The 22,880-nt window shown below is 41.7% G+C and overlaps 1 protein-coding gene across 1 annotated transcript in view; it reads left to right on the forward strand.

Annotated features, from left to right (window-relative positions):
* Positions 1 to 22,880, forward strand: part of PNPLA8 (patatin like domain 8, phospholipase A2) — a gene marked incomplete at its 5' end in the record, with an annotated part of 104,211 nt that overhangs the window by 54,400 nt on the left and 26,931 nt on the right. Inside the window, 1 exon segment of the mRNA XM_082256839.1 lies at positions 14,549 to 14,743. Coding sequence (XP_082112965.1) covers positions 14,549 to 14,743 — 195 coding nt within the window.

Raw genomic sequence — 22,880 nt, forward strand, 5'->3', positions numbered from 1 at the left:
ATTGGATAGGTTTTAAGCAAAAGGTGAAAATTTTTTTTTTTTTTTTCAGAATTGTTGCTCCTTTTTTTTTTTTTTTTTTTGTTAATAGCGCAAAAAATAAAAACCGCAGATGTGATCAAATTCCACCAAAAGAAAGCTCTATTTGTGGAAAAAAAGGTCATCCTTTTTTTTTGGGTACAGCGGTGCACGACCGCGCAATTGTCAGTTGAAGTATTGCAGTGGCGTTTTACCAAAAGTGGCCTGGTCATTAAGGGGGTAAAACCTTCCTTAAGTGGGTAATGCGTAGAATGCATTAAGATCAAAAAAACTTCTGCCTTTAGAACCACTTTAAAGCCTGGTGCACACTAGAAGTTTTTCTTCGTTCAACCCAGCGGGTTAAATAAAAAACAAACTGTCAGCTCTGGTCGGAGTCGCTGTACTAACAATCTGAAGTTAGTACAGCAATCTCCGCCACGGCTCCCCTTGCCAGAACACTCTGATCAGCGCTGTCTGCCATTGGCTGAGAGCGCTGATCAGGAGTTGGTCGGCTGCTGGTTTTCTAGCATGCTCGTCTAACAGAAGGCTTCTATCAGACAGATCAACATACACATGGGCTGCATGTCGGCCTGTTTTTATTGAACAGGCAGATGTCTCCTGAAATTCGGCCTGTGTGAACGGGGATTTATGCTGCCCCTTTAGTTTGGTCGGTCTTCCAATGCACAGAACTGTATCAGACCCTTTTTTGGGAATAAAATGCACAGCAAACGCAGCACGTTGTTTTTTGGGGGGTTATTGCTTAGTGTACAATTTTGTGTTTTACTTCTGACATCAGTTTGTGAAGCATTTTTTTTCCAATGTAAAATGTGGTGTCTGAATTTTGAATGGGATAGAACAATAGGCGCTTGCATTTATTGTTGCATTTCGTATTCTTTGCTTTTATACCACGTCAGGATCAGAGGGGAAAACAGGCATTCGTCAGATTCCGTAAACTTGAAATCCTCTTTATTTGGCAGCAAACACAAACAGGCTTTTTCTTCAGCTTTAGCTCAAAGAAAAATAGGTGCAGCTTCTTATCAGCGCAATACACACAGAGCACAGAGGCACAAATGTGCTTCAATTCAGCACGTATCCAGCATGCAAAAAAGGCAGGCTCACCAACCAGGTAAGTTTTGAAGTGGGATCCAGGCTGCACACAGATCTCTTCTCTGGACACCAACAACCCCCCTCTATCGCTCTCTGTTCACCTTGATAATAAGCAGGGCTGTAAGGAAAGTACCGGCCCTCTACAATTGATCCCCTCTTGATTTTTTTCCCAAGCTGACTCTCCACAACCACTATAAGGTCTCATGCACTCTGGAACTTATCAAAACGTCAGTAGAAAGCTGTAGCTGTAGAAGGAGTTTTTCAGCTTTTTTGCAGTAGCGTTTTTCAGCATTTTTTAGCTTTTTTTTTTAGCAAAACTATACTCCCACAAAAGCTTATGGCTCAAAAATGTTGATAAATGCAGAATAGCCACGTTTTTTGGTGTTTTTCAGCGTTTTAAAGCTTTTATCAGAGTTAGAGCGTTTTTACAGTGAAAAACGCCTCTTAAAACCCACTAGTTCTGGGTTTCTTCTACCGCCAGAAAACCCCCCTGCCAAAAACTGCTGATAACAGCCTATGTGTGCATGGACACATAGGATACCATGCTGGGGAGTTTACTGGCTGTAGAAAAAAACATCTGATGCCAAAAACAGCCGCTGTATAAACATCCAGTGTGCATGAGGCCTAAAAATTCTGATGGTATCTCAAATACAACCCATTCTTATCTTAAATTGACCACAAAATTATGACAGATGCAAACCCTGCTCATGAATCGGACTTGTGTTTGTGCTGGAAGCCCATGTACACTAATTTTTAAAGAACATCTAAACCCAAGAATAAAAAATGTAATATATTGCAGCTTACCAGCCTCTAGATGTGGTTGCCTTACTGTTTTATTTCTAAGACAAAGAACAAGTAAAGAAAATACATTCCCTATGATTAAGCACTGTGCTAAATGCATCAAGGTTTTTTTTTTGTTTTTTTTTTGTATGTCCGTTCGTCTGTGCATGTCTGTACACCTTCACAATAAATCTTACAGTCAAGACAAACACGAGAAATTAGTGGTTACATTTTCTCTGAATCTTGCTGCACATACTAGGGCCAGGTATGTTCTGAAAGCAACAGTCCTTGAAACATGGAGTATGTAAGGCTCTGGCCATACATGGGCCAGTTTTGGTCATTTATCCAGCAGGTTGAAAAAAAATAACGGACCTGATTTCTCCATCCACGCATGAGCAGGAATTCTCCCCACTGACAGGGAAATTCCCCGTTGTCAGAATACTTAACCACTTTACCACTAGAGCATTTTGCTGTCTTACGTCTGGGCCACTTTTTGCGATTCGGCACTGTGCGACTTTAACTGACAATTGCGCGGTCGTGCGACGCTGTACCCAAACAAAATTTACGTCCTTTTTTTCCCACAAACAGAGCTTTCTTTTGGTGGTATTTGATCACCTGTGCGATTTTTTACTTTTTGCGCTATAAACAAAAAAAGAGCGTTTGTTTTGAAAAAATAACAATATTTTTAACATTTTTTTTATATGAGATTCCCCCCAAAAAAGATGTAAAAATCTAATTTTTTTTAAATTTTTGGCCAATTTGTTTTCTGCTACCTATGTTTGGTAAAAAAAATTGCAATAAGCGTATTTTGATTGGTTTGCGCAAAAGTTATTGCGTTTACTAACTAAGGGAAAGATTTATATCATTTTTGGTGTTGTTTTTTTTAACGAGTAATGGCGGCGATCTGCGATTTTTTTTTTTTGCGGGACTGCGACATTGCGGCAGACAGATCGGACCCTTGACTGACATTTTTGACACTTTTGGGGGTACCCAATATATATGCTATAAATATGCACTGTTACTGTAAAAATGACACTGGCAGGGAAGGGGTTAATTTTTTTGGAGAGGGAGGGGTTAATGTATGCCTGGTGCTTACTGACGTGTGGGGGGGGAGGTGACTGTGTGAGACAAGGACAGATCGGATGTCCAGCTATGCTGAACAGTCCGATCTGTCACTCCCTGTCACTGAGGAGATCCGCCCGCTCTGTTTACACAGGCGGGTGGATCTCCAAACTGGATTCCCCGACGATCGGGGCAGAGCAGTGGCGATCGCCGCTGCTCCTCCCCTGGCCCGACTCCCGCTGTGAATGAAAACAGCGGGAGCGCGCCTCCGGCGGCACGCGAGCGCCGCCTACAGGGGGAGGAGTCTGGTGACGTAGGTCTACGTCGTCAGACCTACAAGAGCCACTTTGCCGCAGTAGTACTATGGTACTCAGCGGTAAAGTGGTTAAATCGGCACTGCAGCCTGTTGCCTGTGGCCCTGATCAGACAGCTTTTATCCGATCAGGCAGTTGAGTAAAAGTCTTTTGGTGTGCTGCCTTAGCCCATAGCATTCTGGAAATCCTTTGTATTAGATATATATTTGTAAAACAAAGATTGTGCGAAAGTAGTAAAAGCAGCAATAAGACCCCTTTCACACTTGTGCGACTTAGGGCTGCAAAGGCGCATGACAAGTCATACCCTTTAATCTCCAATGAGTACCATTCATATCTGTGTGACTTCAAAGTAGTCCCCGCAATACTTTGGTCCGACTTTGATGCGACTTGAGGTCCATAGACCTCAAGATTACACAGGCATTGCTTCAAGTTGGGTCAAAGTCGTGTGACTTTCAGGTCGTACAAGTGTGAAAGGGGCCTAAAACAATTTTAATCCATATAGTTGTTAAAATAACCGCAGCATTTGACCTAAAGCCATCATAGTTTCACAGTATAAACAGTTTGTTTAATTTCTGTTTTTATTATATGTATACAGGTTGTTGTGTTCTTTAAAGAATAAGTTTAGGGGCATTTTACACCCATATTTAGGGTGTAACTAATATGGTTACGTTTTACGTAACGTTTTGAAAACATCATAGCTGTGCGGAGCTCTGCCCATACAGCAGCATCATTCATTGACAGTTTCCTGTAAAGGTCTCATACATGCATACTGGATGTTCTAAAAATGCCGGTTGTGTTAGCTGTAGTTGTAGAATGAGTTTTGCAACATTTTTGCAGTATCATTTATTAGCGGTTGCGTTTTTTTTTTGGCTTTTTTTTAGCAAAACTATACTCCCAAAAAAGCCTATGGCTCAAAAACACTGATAAATGCAGAATAGCCGCATTTTTCAGTGTTTTTAAGCTTTTATCAGAGTTAGGGCATTTTTAAAGCTAAAAAATTTCTCTGGAAACTCACTAGTTCTTTTTTTTTTGTTCTAACCAGAAAATGCCCCTGCCAATAAACAGCTAACAGCCAATGTGTGCATAGACACATCGGATAACGTGCTGGGGAGTTTACTTGCTGCAGGAAAAAATGTCTGAAGCCAACAACAGCAGCTGTAAAAATGTCCAGTGTGCATGAGGCCTAAATGAATTAACTACAAGTACCATCGTCCACTGCGACAGACAGCTTGTAGTTCTCAATGAACTGCGAGTGCGCTGGTGAGCCCTCTCATAGTTCATTAATTCTTCCTGCTCTTCAGTAACTGCAAACAACTGACTGAGAGTCTGCAGAATCCTGGCCTTGCACCCGTGATTTGCTGATCACGGGTTCAATGCTATACAGGATCCTAAGAAAAAGAAAATAATAAATGCACATTTTTTTTTTTTTCAAATATTTTATTTAGAAAGGCAGAACAGTGGAAAAGTAAACATAGGCATACATAGTAGGAAAAAATACAACAATCCCAAGATGCAAACACCGGCAAGGCAGATTGCAGAATCAAGACAGAGTCCAAATAAGTGCAAAAAATAGAACCATCCCCTGTTCCCAGAAGAAAGCCCTAGGACATCATAGAGAACATAGTATAATAAGGCACCTAAACTTCCATAGGAATATCAGTAAGGCAACAAGACATTCCCAACTGTCACTGTCTGGAATTTTCAAGGTGTCAGTGACACAAGAGGAAAGAAGGCAGTGAGGAATGACGAAGAGAGAAGGAATAGAATGGCGAGAGAAAAAAAAAAGGGGGGGGCAGGATGAGGGACAGGAGGAGGCAACGAAATGGGCGACAAAAAGTGCCACATAGGGCAGGTTTCTAGGCACACATCAGGGACTTCTCCCTATCAGAGAGGACGAAGAGATTCCAAAAACCCCAGATCTTCTCATAGTGCTCACGTCTATGCTGCGCTGTAAGGGTAAGGTCTTCCATCCTGTTGATTTCCTCCACCTTGCGCATGCAATCTTTAATAGCCTGAGTCAATTTCCAAAACATCGGAATGCAGAGCAAATGCAGGAGGATTGATTTTTTTACATTTGGAGATTGGCATGTCGGACAAGAAGGAAAAAGGCCGGAGTGTCCGGGATGGCGCGGTCCGTAAGTTCACCCAAGAGGGCGCGGACATCCTTCCAGAAGTCCCTAAGCCGAGGACACGTCCAAAATATATGTAGCATAGTCCCCACCTCCCTTTGACATCGCCAACAGGCCTCCGACATTTAAGGATAGAATTTAGAATTTACATAGGAGGGAAGGAACCCTATACCACCGAGTAAGAATCTTGTAGTTGGTTTCCTGCAATTTCGTACAGGTTGGGATTTTTAGCGCCAGAGTGGAAACCTTCAACCTCTGAGCAGGAGTCAGTTGCAATTGCAATTCCAGTTCCCATTTCCCGAGACAGGGCAGAGCAAAGCCATCCGCCGGAGTGATCAGAAAGCTATACGTTTTGGACAAAGGACTGGGGAGACAACCTCCTCCGACACAGTAGTCATTGAAAGGCGTAAGAGCCGTGCGTACAGGGCAGGCCGATGGTAAAGAATGTAAAGAATGATCGAGTTGGGCCACCTGCCAAAACCCCACAGCAAAGGCGTCGTCCACCGCCATCAAGGTCTCCATAGATGGCCACCGGTCTGCCCAAACAAAATGGGAGGCCTGGAAGATGCCCCAAGCCTCCAGCCTGCGGAAGGCCAGATCCGAGGTGCCCGGAGCAAAGGCCAGAAGTTCCCAAGCCGAGGACACGTCCAAAATATATGTAGCATAGTCCCCACCTCCCTTTGACATCGCCAACAGGCCTCCGACATTTAAGGATAGAATTTAGAATTTACATAGGATAGAAGGAACCCTATACCACCGAGTAAGAATCTTGTAGTTGGTTTCCTGCAATTTCGTACAGGTTGGGATTTTTAGCGCCAGAGTGCAAACCTTCAACCTCTGAGCAGGAGTCAGTTGCAATTGCAATTCCAGTTCCCATTTCCCGAGACAGGGCAGAGCAAAGCCATCCGCCGGAGTGATCAGAAAGCTATACGTTTTGGACAAAGGACTGGGGAGACAACCTCCTCCGACACAGTAGTCATTGAAAGGCGTAAGAGCCCGGGTGTACAGGGCAGGCGATGGTAAAGAATGTAAAAAATGATCGAGTTGGGCCACCTGCCAAAACCCCAAAGCGAAGGGGTCATCCACCGCCATCAAGGTCTCCATAGATGGCCACCGGTCTGCCCGAACAAAATGGGAGGCCTGGAAGACACCCCAAGCCTCCAGCCTGAGGAAGGCCAGATCCGAGGTGCCCGGAGAAAAAGCCAGAATGGGGTAAAGTGGAGAGGTAGGCGTGGAGATCACAGAATGAGATAGAAGTGAGCGAACGCTTGCTGACGTGATCCCTATCGTGGGGTGGGAGCGGATATAGTGCAACATAGTACCGTCACACCAAGGTGCCCCACCAAGGGGAATGGCAGACTGCGTCAATTTGAGTCGCACCCAAAGCTTACCCGAGGAGTGTCTGCGCCAATCCAATAAGCGGCTAAGATGTTCCGCCTGATGGTATTTCGCCACATCCGGGAGGGCCAGACCCCCAAATTGTTTAGGGAGAGTTTGGTGGGTACGCGAGAGACGAGGCCTCCCATTGCCCCATATGAAGCGTATAAAAAGCGAATGTAAGCGCGTAAAGAAGGCTGACGGGGTTTTGATAGGGAGAGCTTGCAGGATGTACAAAATCTTGGGAAGAACTGTAATTTTAAAAAGGTTACACCTCCCATACCAGGAGCGCAACCCCGCATTCCAGGAATCCAGGAGCTTACGGACAGTAACCAAAAGGGGGGGAGGGAGTTCTGATTATAAATCCGAGACAGATCCGGGGAAATCTGGGTGCCCAAGTACGTAATCGCTGTCGAGGTCCACCGAAACGGCAAAGACGAGGAGAGGTGGTTCAACAGCGGTAACCGTACCTCAACTCCCATCGCCTCACATTTACTGAAGTTAATCTTTAAGTTAGAACACCGACCATAGATCTCCAGCTCTTTCACATTTTTTTTTTTTACCCACAAAGATCCTTGCCATACGTGCCATTATTTATTTCTTTTTTGAAAGGTGAACTTATCCTTTACCTATTTAGAACTGACTTTAGGAACTATATATTTTTTACATTCAATTAAAAAAGTCAGGTTTCCTAGTATTATTACATTACTGCTCGTCTGTGCACAGAAGTGCCTCCAGGACATCATTTTACTGTTAAAGCATCACAGGCCTTCTAGATTTCCAGAGCATTTTCACCAATTACCAACTTGCCATGCATTAGCCTGCCATTAGTACTCTTCCTTCACACATTATTAAATGCAACAAAATATAAATGCTTGACTTTTACTCAGTATCAGGCTCTGCTGTACAGCAGTATGTAGACTGGTAGAGGTAGTCAGGTTGGTGTCCTGCAAGCAAGTGTGCTCACAAGGATAAGCACATGTGTATGCAGAAGAGCAGAAGGATGAGCTTATCAGTCCATTGCTGTTCCCTCACTGTCCTGTCATTGGGGGGAGGGGGCTTCAGGGGCAGCTGCTAAAGCCTTCTACTTCCATGTCCTGCATCTAATCAGAATGAAGCTCCTGGTCCTGCCTGTTGCATGTCTTGATCATACTGTGGGCATGCATTTGCTTTTCTAATGTGCATTTCAAGGATGTAGTAAGGATGCACGGTAGAAGAGCATTTTTTTACCACTGCCACAGGGGACAGGTAACTCACTCCAGCCCTAGGATTCAGACCACCTATCTGCCAGCTTTGTATGAGTTCTCAATTAGGTGTTCACATTTATTTATTAAAAATCATCTTAAAATGAATTGATTTTGTTTTTGGTATTTCAAAGCAATATGTTACCCATATTCTTTCCACGGCTTTATATATTTTTAAATAGTTGTTGTCTACAGTTGTTATACTTTGCTGTTGAATTCTAAAAAACTTGGCTGTTCAGTTGTATATGGCCTTGTTAGAGTTTATTGATTGTGTATAAATATTTTAGTTTGCTGCATGTAATTGCATTTATCAGTCTTTGTGTGGATGTTGTATTGATTTCATTCAGATATAGTTAAGAGCCGTTGGCCCTTTCCAATCATGATTATATGATTAATACTTAATTCAAAGTATTTCAAATTTGAAACCTATTTTATGGCATTTATAAGATTTTGTACAAAAATATGCAATTTCTGTACCCTTTTACTAGCCATTTAAAAATGTTCTTCCATTTGTTAATATAGGACAATAGCTAACCAATTAAATATTGATGAATAATGGATGTCTGCTGAATTCATTGAATAGTTACTTTTGTAATGTGGCTTGTGAAAGGCACAAGGTTCTTCAGAGTATTGATAAGCATTGCTAATTCCCTGTATAGCTACTAATGCTAGTTCTTCAATGCAAAATTGCCTTGGTAAATATAACAAATATGTTACATTTCTTGCCAGAGCATACAGGAGCTCAGCATCATGTCTAGGATTTTATTCTTTCTAGTCATTTAGAAGAATATAAAAACTGAATATTTCTGCTAGCAGTTTCCTCAGAAAAGGCTTTTTGTGAGAGAAGGTTGTTTTCCAGCTTTGAAAAGCATCACTTACCCTTAAGTGGATCAATTATTCAGTTAGCATAATACAACTGTGGGCTGGGGAGTTTATTCACTGCTATGTTCTGCTTTATCAAGTGCTGATGTAATGCTGCTAGGATTCTGTAAAATACAAAGGCCACTTTATAAAATGTTGCATTGCAAAATAGTAATTCGATTGACGGAGGCACCAGACATACTGTTTTTCTGAATGTCAGCCACACTGTGTTTACCACTGGAAAAAAAAAGTTCCTGATGAGTCTTGCTACTGTTTTCCAGAAGATCCCATATTGAGTGGAGCTTTCCTACAGGAAACGCTGGATTTATTATGTGAATTCCCATTTCCGAGTCTTTGTGTACAGTTAGTGCAAAGGGTCAGCGGTGTGAACAACCCATCATTTACGTGAAGTGCACCTATCATTAAATTTCATGTTTTAAAGGAATCAAAAGAGCATGTCAGAATCTTTAAATCACATTATTATTTTTAGTGGGAAATTGGCATGATGTAAAAAAAATGCTTCTCCTTTGTTACTTTATATGACCTAAAGCCTAGGATAAAAGATCACATGGTCCCTGGCTGGCAGAAGCATTGTGGGTGTTCCAAGTCATTGTGTCATTAGAGACGGCTGAGGGCCTATTGTTTTTCAGTCGTGCATACCTTGTCTGGTAGACATGCAATGAGACAGGAGGTAAAACAAGGCATGAAAAGGTAGGACAGCTTGTATATTCAAGGAGCCAATATGGCTGTCCTCATGTACATATATATTATGTATATATATATATATATAAACTGTACATGAAAGCAAAAGCTCTATACATTACCAGCACCTTAAAGGATATCTAAAGCCAAAGCATTGTCTTAAATTAGGAAAGAGATATCAAAAGATGAAAATGCCAGGGTTTTTTGTGTTCATTATCCCATTGGGGAGGATTACCCTCACTTCCTCTCTCAGAAATACAAAAGAAAATTAATGAAAAATCCCTCCAAAGTTAATGGAAATTCCCCTCCTTACACAGTTGTCACCATAGTAGAGCACCAGAGTAACCGTCAACCTGCCGTTCTGGTGACAACAATGCAAATTTGGGTTTCCCATCTTTTTCTAGCTCCAGTAATAATGGCCCTCCGTGATGATGAGCTAAGGTGGGGTGTCTAACCTGTAGCTCAAGACGGCTATAAATGCGGCCCAACACAAAAAAAGTAAATTTGTTGAATTTTGAGGGGGAATTCTTGGTTAAAATGCATTTACACTTCGAAAACACATGCGGCCAAAGAAATTTTTGACAGCTTCTCTTTACTGGACTTATATGTTTTATCTTCCCAAAGAAAATATCCCACTCTTCACAATCACGCTTTATTCATGTCATCAGTTTTCGGCAGCACCTATATATGCGAGCAACTGGTTTCAAGGATGAAGCACACAAAGGGCAAAATTAGAACCAAAATATCTGAACACCTAGAGAATTCATTGAGAGTTGCTATTATATCCATCAAGCCAGATATTGATGCATTCGTTTATCAAGAACATTGTCAAATATCACATTAGTTTTATGTTGCCCTCTTACTTTTTATAATAAAAAATATAAAAAAAAATATTTTATCACAAAATATCTATCAAAATAAATAAAAAAAAAAAATATATCAAGAAATATCTATAAAAAAATAGCAGATCAATATATCATCTATATTAGTGATCATTAACTTGTGACTTGCCAGATATCCTTATTGTAAGTATATTTTATGTACGGCCCAAGACAAATCCTCTTTTTCCAATGTGGCCCATGAAGGTCAAAAGGTTGGACAACCCTTGGCTCCTTAGGCTGAACTGGTGGGAAGCTGTCACATGATAGCAGGCTGCTTGGCCAATCAGCTGCAGCCAGGGAATTTCCTATCCCACAGTCTCACAACACAAGGAGGAAGGTACGCTGGTGATATCATTGAGCTAATTTGGCCACATGGACATATTTGGTTCAGAACCAAATGTGGCCATATTAGGTCACTGATGTCATCAGCATACCCTTCCCTTTGTAATGTTAGACTGTGGGGTGGGGAATTCCATGGCCGTAGCTGATTGGGCTGGCTGCTTGCTATCGTGTGACAGTTAACCATCGGTTTTGCCCAAACCTTAACTAGTCATTAGCACAAGTAGAGAGCAAATCTTTTCAGTGGGGAAACAGACAGCAATAAGAACCTTTAAAATCTTCCACATTTTATCCCAAAAAAATTGCTTTAGATATAATTTCGAGAAAGTAGACCATTTGTAGTATTTATATAAATAAACAAATTTTATAGCTTTACTAACCTTTTTAAAACCTATGTTAAAACCTATAGCTAAAGAGGAGTTCCACTGGTTTTTGTGTTTATTAAAACTCAGCAGTTAGAAAATGTGTAGCTGCTGACTTTTAATAAACACACATTCACCTGTCCCACGATGCGGCCGGCGGGAGCCCCGGTTCTCTCCCTCTGCTCCCAGCAGCGCCGCCATCACTACTGTGGGCACCAGGCTGTGGCAGCTTGCGGCTTCACAGCCTGGTGTGCGCTGTGCATGCCCGAGTCGCACTGCGTGTCCTAAGTGCACGGACAATCTTTTGGGACCTCTGACGTATTCCAGAAGATTGCAGGGAGGGAGGAGGAGAAGAGTACTTCTGCTCAAGCCGCCTAGGTGGCCCGAGCGGAAGTGGGAGCGGGTACCTGTCAAATCTAGGTACCCCTCCCCCTAAAAAAATGGCATGTCAAATGTGGCATGTAAGGGGGTTAGGAGGCCTTAAAGCGAAAGTTCCACTTTTGAGTGGAACTTCGCTTTAATGAGCATATTTAGTAGTACTAGTAGATTGTGGTTGTGTGTCATACTACAACAAAATTAAAAACAAGGCCAGTGTCCAGCAACATGTTTTGTCACCATGTGCGTGACTTTCAAGTGAGCTGATATTAGAACTTTTTAGACACATTTACAAAATAAATTTCACATTTTTATGTGTCCACCTTCATTACCTATAGTTTGTGATAAAGCTGTATACTGAATGTAGCTGATCTTGGCAACTAATTGGTATATGGCTAATGTTGTTTAGTCCTCACTTTAAACATTTTTACATGCTCATGGGGTTAAAAAATGTTTCCCTTGGAAATACAGTGCCTTGCGAAAGTATTCTTCGGCCCCCTTGAACTTTGCGACCTTTTGCCACATTTCAGGCTTCAAACATAAAGATATAAAACTGTAATTTTTTGTGAAGAATCAACAACAAGTGGGACACAATCATGAAGTTCACAAATAAAAAACTGAAAAATTGGCGTGCAAAATTATTCAGCCCCTTTAATTTCAGTGCAGCAAACTCTCTCAAGAAGTTCAGTGAGGATCTCTGAATGATCCAATGTTGACCTAAATGACTAATGATGATAAATTGAATCCACCTGTGTGTAATCAAGTCTCCGTATAAATGCACCTGCACTGTGATAGTCTCAGAGGTCCTTTTCAAGCGCAGAGAGCATCATGAAGAACAAGGAACACACCAGGCAGGTCCGAGATACTGTTGTGGAGAAGTTTAAAGCCGGATTTGGATACAAAAAGATTTCCCAAGCTTTAAACATCCCAAGGAGCACTGTGCAAGCGATATTGAAATGGAAGGAGTATCAGTCCACTGCAAATCTACAAAGACCTGGCTGTCCCTCTAAACTTTCAGCTCATACAAGGAGAAGACTGATCAGAGATGCAGCCAAGAGGCCCATGATCACTCTGGATGAACTGCAGAGATCTACAGCTGAGGTGGGAGACTCTGTCCATAGGACAACAATCAGTCGTATACTGCACAAATCTGGCCTTTATGGAAGAGTGGCAAGAAGAAAGCCATTTCTTAAAGATATCCATAAAAAGTGTCGTTTAAAGTTTGCCACAAGCCACCTGGGATACAAACCAAACATGTAGAAGAAGGTGCTCTGGTCAGATGAAACCAAAATCAAACTTTTTGGCAACAATGCAAAACGTTATGTTTGACGTAAAAGCAACACAGCTCATCACCCTGAACACACCATCCCCACTGTCAAACATGGTGCTGGCAGCATCATGGTTTGGGCCTGCTTTTCTTCAGCAGGGACAGGGAAGATGGTTAAAATTGATGGGAAGGTGGATGGAGCCAAATACAGGACCATTCAGACCTGAGACTGGGACGGTGATTTGTCTTCCAACAAGACAATGATCCAAAACATAAAGCAAAATCTACAATGGAATGGTTCACAAATAAACCTATCCAGGGGTTAGAATGGCCAAGTCAAAGTCCAGACCTGAATCCAATCGAGAATCTGTGTAAAGAACTGAAAACTGCTGTTCACAAACGCTCTCCATCCAACCTCACTGAGCTCGAGCTGTTTTGCAAGGAGGAATGGGCAAAAATGTCAGTCTCTCGATGTGCAAAACTGATAGAGACATACCCCAAGCGACTTACAACTGTAATCGCAGCAAAAGGTGGCGCTACAAAGTATTAACTTAAGGGGGCTGAATAATTTTGCACGCCCAATTTTTCAGTTTTTTATTTGTTAAAGTTTGAAATATCCAATAAATTTCGTTCCACTTCATGATTGTGTCCCACTTTTTTTTGATTCTTCACAAAAAATTACAGTTTTATATCTTTATGTTTGAAGCCTAAAATGTGGCAAAAGGTCGCAAAGTTCAAGGGGGCCGAATACTTTCCCAAGGCACTGTAATCGCCTAATAAAGTTAAAGTCCTTTATAACAAGTTGTTTCTGACTTTTTTGACATTTTTGTATTTTGACTAAATTCTGGTAAAGCACTCAAGGATTTTTCATTTTAGTTTTTGTTGGCTTTTAAGAAAGCTCAGCGAACCTTGTGATTATTGTGTAAACTACTAGTCCCATCAATCCACCATGTAAAAGGGATGAATAAAGGAAGACGTTTCAAATTAGGCCTTTGTGGCAACCATGGCTGCCCTATAGATACAATGGAGAAAAAAGTGTAAACATGAAGGGACAAAGTGTCCCTTTGCACGAATACCAGTTGAAAGCAAAGAGAAAAAGAAAACTAACACTAATACAGCATGTAGGGAGTGGTAAGCTGCACTAATATTATATTTTTGGGTTTAGATATGTTTATATGTGTATTTTCATATTTCTGTACATTAATACAGAGTTTGACCTTGTTTAAGGACACATGGTAAAAAGCATCTGATTTTTCCATCTGTTTTCTACTGGCATTACTTCTAGGCTTTGTACATTAAACTAGGTATGACGTCCTTTTTTTAAGTGAACAGTACTAAACACCTGGCTGTTAGGTGCCCAGGAGCTGGTTCTGCCAGCCTGTGATCACCAGATTGCTGTACACTGCACCTAAATCACTCAAATATTAGTGTAAATGTTAAAGAAATCTATCTTCTACTGCTCAATAATAAAGTATGCATAAAGTGGCACGGTCTATTTTAGAAATATCTCTTCCTACATATTTAATTGGAGATTTACATCAAACTTTGAACCATCACTGATTTTTTCCTCCAGCATCTTTGCCAATTTAGTTAATTAAGCTGTTAATTTGTGACATTTTGAGAAGCCTGCGTTTAAGAGCAGAGCAGAAATGTTAACAAATTTGTTCTATACAAGAGACCTATAGCTTCTGTAGAGTGCTGTCATATTACATGTTGTGTTTCTCTGTTTATAGGTTGCTGCTGTGAGCACCATCGTTAATACAGGAATACCGCCAAAAGCATTTGTGTTCAGAAATTACAATCATTTTCCGGGTGTTAAATCGCATTACTTAGGAGGGTGTCAATATAATCTGTGGCAAGCTATTAGAGCATCTTCAGCAGCACCTGGGTACTTCCTGGAGTATGTGCTTGGAAACGATCTGCATCAGGTCAGTGTGACTTCCATTCAGGTTATCTATTGTATTCTGTATTGTAAATGTTACCATAAGATGTTCTTTCCACTGTGTCACAGAGGTCTGTGTGTGCAAAATTTACTGAATACAGCTTTGTGCCGGTAGGTTGTTGGATAATCTTGGCAGACACAGCCCTGACACATTATTTCTCTCAAGTCTGTGATTGAAGTTGACCCAATCCAATAAAATAAAAGAAAAATCTGAATTGGAATGATGCGACTGCAGCTTAAAGTGGTTGTAAAGGCCCAAGGTTTTTCTTGACCTTCATGCATGAAGGTAAAAAACCCTCTATGTGCAGCCCCCCCAATGCTTACTTGAGCCCCCTCTTGATCCAGTGATGTCCACGAGAGCCTTGCCTCTCCAGGGACTCCCACTCCTGTTTGGCTTTTGGCAACAGTGGGGGCCATTGACTCCCTCTGCTCTCAGTCATAGCCAGTGAGCCAATGAGAAGACAGAGTGGGTGGGGCCAACAACCTGCATGCTGTGGGAGCACCCTAAAGAAGAAAAGAGCTAGGAGATCCGGCATGGGACCTGAGAAGAGGGGGATTGGGGCTGGTCTGTGCAAAACCTCTACACAGTGCAGGTAAGTATAACAAAAAAGAAAATAAAAACAAGGCTTTAATATCGCTTTTAGAGCCCTGGCACTAATAAAATACATTACTGAAGAACAGAATATTGTGCCCTGTGGCTTCACTTGCTTGGGTTTCCATAAAAAGGAGATCTGTGTTACCCATTCATAGAGCAACACCTGGCTCTCTTTAGTGCATCACAACCATCCTTACCCGTAAGAACAGCCCTATGTTCTCTTACGTCCTCCGACAGTCGCCGCCTCCTCTAAGTCATCACTATTGGGTATTGACTTCCGCTCCGCAGGAGTATACCCAATAGTGATGACTTGGAGGAGGGGGTGTTTTTTCATCACAGACACGCAAGCATGATATGGTTTCTGCTGATACTGGGTGCAGTGCTTTACAGGCTCTAGTGTAAAAAAATAAATAAATGCACTTTTTTTTTTTTTTTAAGTAAAACTTACCGTATCCTTTAAAAAAACTCATTGAAGTAAATAAAGTCTAGAGCTTTCAGAATAATCCAAGGTGATTGGTATGCTGTATGTTGCCTTCTTTGCCCTATTAAATAGGCCTGATCAACTTTTACATGAAAATAACATGCAGGCTAAATAAAAGATAACTGCTTGGCAACGTACAGAGCTTTGTTTGGAATTCTTGCAATTTCGTTTGCTATGCACTCCAAAATTTTATGGGAGCAAAGAATTGGCTCACAATATTTTAACTCATTCCTTTATAAAGTTCTAAATATATTTTATATTAACATTTAATTCAGTTTTATTTAGGAAATCCTATATCATGCTTATTTATATTATTATATTTAATGGACCGATATCTAAGTTTTATAATAAATTGCAAAGTTTAAAGCCATTTTAAGATACAATTACTATGCTGCAAATTATTTAGTATTTTGGCACGATTGCTGCGGCTAACAAAAGTCCATTAATTTTTACACCAAATCAAATTCAGTTGATACCACCCTAAAAAAAAAAAAGGTCTTGAGGCTCCTGTTCACTGATGCCAGATCACCTTCACATATGCAGTATACCAATATAGAAAAAGGAAGGCGCATTTCTGGTTCCACTTGACAAAAAACTTGACCTGAAACATTTTGTGTACATATAAACTACAAGTTCTAACCCAGTGTGCATTTATCGGTCTACACTAGTATATTACTAAACCTTGTGCTTTTTCCAGTGACCGGTTAAGCTCTTGGTAAATCTACCTCCTTGCAGTAGATGTTTTACATTTTGAAGTGAAATGTAGCTGGTGGTTGCCTACATCTCTGAATTGCTAGTACGTGGAACAAAAACCCTCCTTGCAAGTAGATGTCTGTCAAGCCAAGTGGGGATCCTTAAAGGAAGTCCTTTCTGTGTTCAAGTACTGACAAACCATCATTTCTCTTACGTCCTCCGACAGTCGCCGCCTCCTCTAAGTCATCACTATTGGGTATTGACTTCCGCTCCGCAGGAGTAGCTAGGCATAAGACTTAGTCAAAAGAACAAAGGCATTTGCATATCCATCATATTTCATCTCTAGCTTGTGAGCCTTTATTGTATTTGTCACATGGGCTTTAAACTCTTTTTAAAGCCTAGCATATATCTGAGACATCATACAACACATACAAGATAATAATTTTACTAAAAGTGATTGTAAAGGCTAAGGGTTCTTTCTTTGCATAAGGGAAAGAAGCCTTCTGTGTGCTGCCCCCCCCCCCAATACTCACCGGAGCCCCCTCTCGATCCAATTATGTGCATGGGAGCCTCAGCTGTCCCTAGTCTCTCTCCTCATTGGCCATTGGCTCCCACTGCTGTAAATCATAGCCAGTGAGCCAATGAGGAGAGACCCATGGGTGGTGCCGAGCCACAGCTCCATGTGTGTTATGGACAGATAGAGCAGGACTCGGGATTGAGCATGTACCAGTGCTCCCATAGCAAGTGGCTTGCTATTGAGGGCACTTGTCAAGGGGAGGAGCCAGGAGTGCCGGTGGTGGACCCGAGAAGAAGAGGATGGGGGCTGCTCTGTGCAAAACCATTGCACAGAGCCGGTAAGTATGACCTGTTTGTTATTTAAAAAAAAAAAAAAGAAACAAAGCTTTAATATCACTTTATACATACAATTTAATAATGAATGTTAGGGATGGGCTCAGGCATGTTTGAATCGTACCCTCCAGGAAGCCGTCACTGCCAATCATAGGCAGCGAGGTATTTCCCAGTCCACAGATGCACACATGCTGCCTATGATTGGTGGTGTGCAGTGATGGCTTCCTGGTGGGTACGATATGAACACGCCTGAGCCCATCATAAATGGGTGTTTATACTGATCATACTGGAGAGAGGTGAGGATAATGTATAAATAACAACCCCTTCTGGAGGTTTCAGGCCTCATGCTCATGACATTTACGCACTGACAAGTCTTCTGGCATAAGGGGTGCTGCGTACTTCCGCCAATATAAGTGAATGGCTGTACATAGCCATCCTTATGTAAACATCAGTCACTTCTGCATCAGAATTTACCAGTGCATAAGCCTACAGAGGAATTCGCCAAACACGAGAGTAGGCAGTTTTCTCAAGATATTTCTCATTTGGTTTTACAATAATTGGCAAAAAAGGCCTATGACCTGCATCACCTTCAACTCCACACTATGCAAAGCAATCTCGCCTTTAGCTTTTTCAGTTAACGGGGGATTAGCCTGAGTGATCAGGCAAAGTTGGGCATTTAGTTGAGGGACAACTGGTTTCTTCCAAGGGAAGTCAACTCTCATGCTTAGAATTATGGAGTCTTTTTAAAAAATTGTATTATATTTCCCTGAAACCCAGAATGTATGACTCCGAGCAGCAGAACATTTTAAGAACAAATGGGGAATCTTTTCTGTTCATCATATATAAGCTCTACAAAAGATAATAGATATAGGAGACTTGTTATAGTTGCAAAAATATCTGTGAGCCCAACTATGAAGGATTCAAAACTCAGCACTAATTTTCACAAAGTTCCCTTGGGTCAGGATATACACTTCCCAGCCACTTAATTAGGTACACCTGTTCAATTGTTTGGTAACACAAATTGCTAATCAGCCAATCACATGGCAGCAGCTCAATGCATTTAGGGATCTAGACCTGGTGAAGACAACTTGCTGAAGTTCAAACTGAGCTTCAGAATAGGAAAGAGTGGGGATTTGATTGTGGCATGGTTGTTGGCGCCAGGCAAGCTGGCCTGAGTATTTCAAAAACTGCTGATCTGCTCATATTTTCATGCACATCCATCTCTAGGGTTTACAGAGAATAGAGAAAATATCCAGTGAGTGACAGTTGTGTGGACAAAAATGCCTTGTTGACGTCCAAGGTCAGAGGAGAATGGGCAGACTGGTTTGAGATGATAGAACAGTAATTCAAATAACCACTCATTACCACCAAAGTATGCAGTATATCATCTCTGAATCCACAACACATCAAACGTTGAAGCAGATGGGCTACATAAGCAGAAGGTAAACACCGGGTGCCATTCCTATCAGCTAAGAACCGCAAACTGAGGCTAAAATTGGCACAGGCGCACCAAGATTGGACAATAGACGATTAAAAAAAAACGCCTGGTCTGATGAGCCTTGATTTTAGCTGAAAAAATTCAGATGGTAGGGTCAGAAGTTGGTGTAAACAACATGAAAGCATGGATCCATCCTGCCTTGTATCAACAGTTCAGGCTGGTGGTGCTGTAATGGCGTGGGGGATATTTTCTTGGCACACTTTGGGTCCCTTGGTACCAATTGCGCATCATTAAAACGCCATGGCCTATCTGAGTATTGTTGCTGACCATGTCGATCCCTTTACGTACCCATCTTCTGATGGCTACTTCCAGCAGGATAATGCACCATGTCACAAAGCTCAAATCACCTCAAACTGGTTTCTTGAACATGACAATGAGGTCACTATACTCCAATGGCCTCCACAGTCACCATAACTCAATCCAATAGAGCACCTTTGGAATGTGGTGGAATAGGAGTTTCACATCATGGATATGCAGCCAACAAATCTGCAGCAACTGTGTGATGCTATCATGTCAGTATGGACCAAAATCACTCAGGAATGTTACACCTTGCTGAATATATGCCACAAAGATTTAGGCAGTTCTAAAGGCAAAAGGGGGTTCAACCCAGTATTAGCAAGGTGTACCCAATAAGGGAGCCCTTAAAATGAAATTGCTGTCCATTCACTTTGTACGTCCACAAAGCCTAAAGGGTAGATCCAGAGATCAGAAATGTTTCTACATTGGCTAGCAGGGGTCCTCAAACTACGGCCCTCCAGCTGTTGTGGAACTACACATCCCATGAGGCATTGTAAAACTCTGACATTCACAGACATGACTAGGCATGATGGGAATTATAGTTCCTGGACAACTGGAGGGCCATAGTTTGAAGACCCCTGGGCTAGAGCATTCCAAAGTATCAAACGATCATGGGACAAACTGCTGGATAGAAAGAGGAATTGGGAGCTCAGAGAACCTCTGTCCTCATTTACTAGTTTACAACCATGCCCCTTATACATGAGTACACCCCTTTACTTTCAGCATAGTAAAAAAAGTTTTACTCTATATGCTAAAAAAAAGAAAGAATGTATTGACCTCTTTTTGTTATTAGTGCCTACTAAAAAGATGTTGCTTTTGCTGCGTTATGTTGGAAAGACATTTTTGGGAAATTTCATCTATATGCAAATTTGACCACACGCTAAATGTTTACTGTAAGGAAGAAAATGGTTTTGTGTCTTTCATTTTCCTATTTTTTCCTAACAAAGAAAGTAGCAGCAAGGGTAACTAGCAATGCTAAACATGTCTTGCCAGGCATTGATGTGAACTGGTTACTATGGAGTCAGAGGACCTCGCTTCCAAATATTACAGCTGTATATGCCAAGTCCTATATCTCTCAATGCATACTGCATTCTGCTGCTCATTACATTGTGTTTAACTGTATCCTAGTCTGAGGAGAACAAAACCACAGTGCACTGATACATGTAAAACAGCACATTTTACTGTTGAGTATTTTGTATTATCTGATCTTTTAGTAAAGTATTTTTGATGTGGCTGAAATGTTTACTTTTTACATTTTTAATTTCCAAATTCTATACAGTATTTCAAATAAGGTCTTTCAAATGACCTCAGAAGAAATTGCCGCTGCTCTGGTTTAAAAAAAAAATGTGCAGTTTAATGCATTTTTAGGTGAAAGTGGTGGTAAACCCTTGCATAAGTTGTATCTGTTTATCTGCAGTCTTCTTTTCTCTACATCTGTTCAAAGTCCAGGATTTTAAACGTTTGTCCAAGTGTTCAGAAAAAAAGGGGCGGAGAGCTGGGGGTTACACTCTGCCGAGCTCAGTGAGGAGAGCTCTGAGAGCTGATTAGAGGGAAGGTACACACCACCCTTCACATAACCCACAGAAATCGAACTGAGGCTACCAATTAGCTGGAGCTCCCTCCCCTGTTGCCTTTTTTTTTTTTTTTTTTTTTTTTGGTTTCAGGAAAACTTTTCAAAAATAACTTATGCAGATAGCAGAGGAACAAAACAGCAGACAGAAATGACACTTTGTGTTCTGGATTGAGACCAGCACACACTATGGAGGGATATGCTTTGTTCATATTTAATGTCTGAGGTTTACAACCACTTTAAGTCTAGGTTGCTCTTGGCAATGGATTATTTTTGTGATTTAAAGCTTAAGATACATGCATGTAAACTGTAGTAAATGTCAAAATATTTTCTGTATTACTAGTAAGGGGTACTGTAGTGTACCCCTTGCTACTAGATGCTTTACTTCCTCCTGTCTTTAGATTTGTAGTTTGGACAAATTGAAGCAGCAACACACATCAGTGTGCTTTGCTCTTCTGTAAACATGATTATTAAATATTGCAATAGAACCTGAATGAAACGGATCTGGTGGTGGCCTTTCTAGTCTGTATCCTGCTGTTGTGGAAATTACAAACAGCTAATGCAAATATAGATATGTGATATTTATATGTATAAATATTTTTTTACTAGCTAAAGCAGGGTTCCTCCAGAGGTTGTTGGGGGTTTCTGGATAAATTCTGCCTCTCCGATAAGTTCATACTTACACCATTGTTTTTTATAGCTATCTGTAAGGGGTTAATTCTTCGCAATGACCACAAGGAACTTTCTTCTCACTTTCTTCTCACTCACCATCACACTAATGTATCATGAGTTGTAGATCTAGAAATTGTTACCAGGGATTCCTTGAGGACGGAAAGTTATTTTAAGACCTCATGCACACAGGGCATTAAAAAAAAAAAAAAAAGGAGCTACAAAGCCACTACCAACGCCAGGAAAAAACGCTTTTAGTAGCTTTTTCCATTGGCGTTATTGTGTGTTTATCTGCATTAGCTTTTAGCAGCATTTCTCTGCCTCTGTTCAAAATCCATAGTCCCCTATGAGAGATGTCTTTGATCCGACTTTCAGCCTATTGATTTGAATAGAAGTCGCATCCAAGCCAGGTCATGATGATCCGACTTGTGGTGCGACTTGTGCTCTGAGGATCTTGAAGGGGAACCCCACGCCAAAAAAAAAATAAAAAAACAGTGCCCCCCCCCCCGCAAGACCATACCAGACCCTTCCGTCTGGTATGGATTTTGAGGGGAACCCCCCCCCCCCCAAGACCAGACCCTTCCGTCTGGTGTGTATTTTGAAGGGAACCCCCATGCAAAAAAACAACAAAAATGGCCTTTTCCCGACAACCGTGGTGGTTGTGGGGGTCTGTGGGGCAGGGGGCTTATTGGAATATGGAAGTCCCCCTTCGATAAATTGTGGCCCCCCCCCACCATGTAAATGAGTATGGGGTAAATGGTATCCCTACCCATTCTTCCAAAAAAAAAGAAAAGGAATGCAGTGTAAATAAATACAAGAGATGGTTTTTAGAAGTCCTTTATTAAAAATCTCCCTCGGGTCTTCTCCCTCAGGTCTTCTCCCTCAGGTCTTCTCTCTCAGGTGTTCTTCCTCCAGTCTTCTCCACCGCTGCTGTCTTCCTCCGCCCCCAACCCAGTCCTCCTCTGATGCTGTCTTCCGTGATTATGCCAGCTCGGCGCTCTGCCGCTTCTATCCAGTGACATCACCAGGACATCACAATGGCCCCCTGACCCGATCCTCTTCTGATGCTATCTCCTGTGATTATGCCAGCTCTGTTCTCTGCGACCCCGCCCCTTGTGACATCATGTGATGAAACAAGGGGTGAGGTCTCCTGGTGATGCCACCAGGTGGCCACGCCCCATGGCTATATAAGAAGCTGCAGAGAGCAGAGCTGGCATAATCACAGGAGACAGCATCAGAGGAGGATCAGGTCGGCGGGCCATTGTGACGACACAAGGGGTGGGGTCTCCTGGTGATGTCCCTGGGTGGCCATGCCCCATGGTTATATAAGAAGCCTCATAGAGCAGAGCTGGCATAATCACGGGAGACCGCATCAGAGGAGGACCGGGTCAGCGGCAGGGAAGACCGGAAGGAGAAAACATGAGGGAGAAGATCGAAGGAAAACTTTTAACAAAGGACTTCTCAAAACCAT

The sequence above is a fragment of the Pelophylax lessonae genome (assembly GCF_965119305.1).
Source record: "Pelophylax lessonae genome assembly, chromosome: 4".
Lineage (NCBI taxonomy): Eukaryota > Metazoa > Chordata > Amphibia > Anura > Ranidae > Pelophylax > Pelophylax lessonae.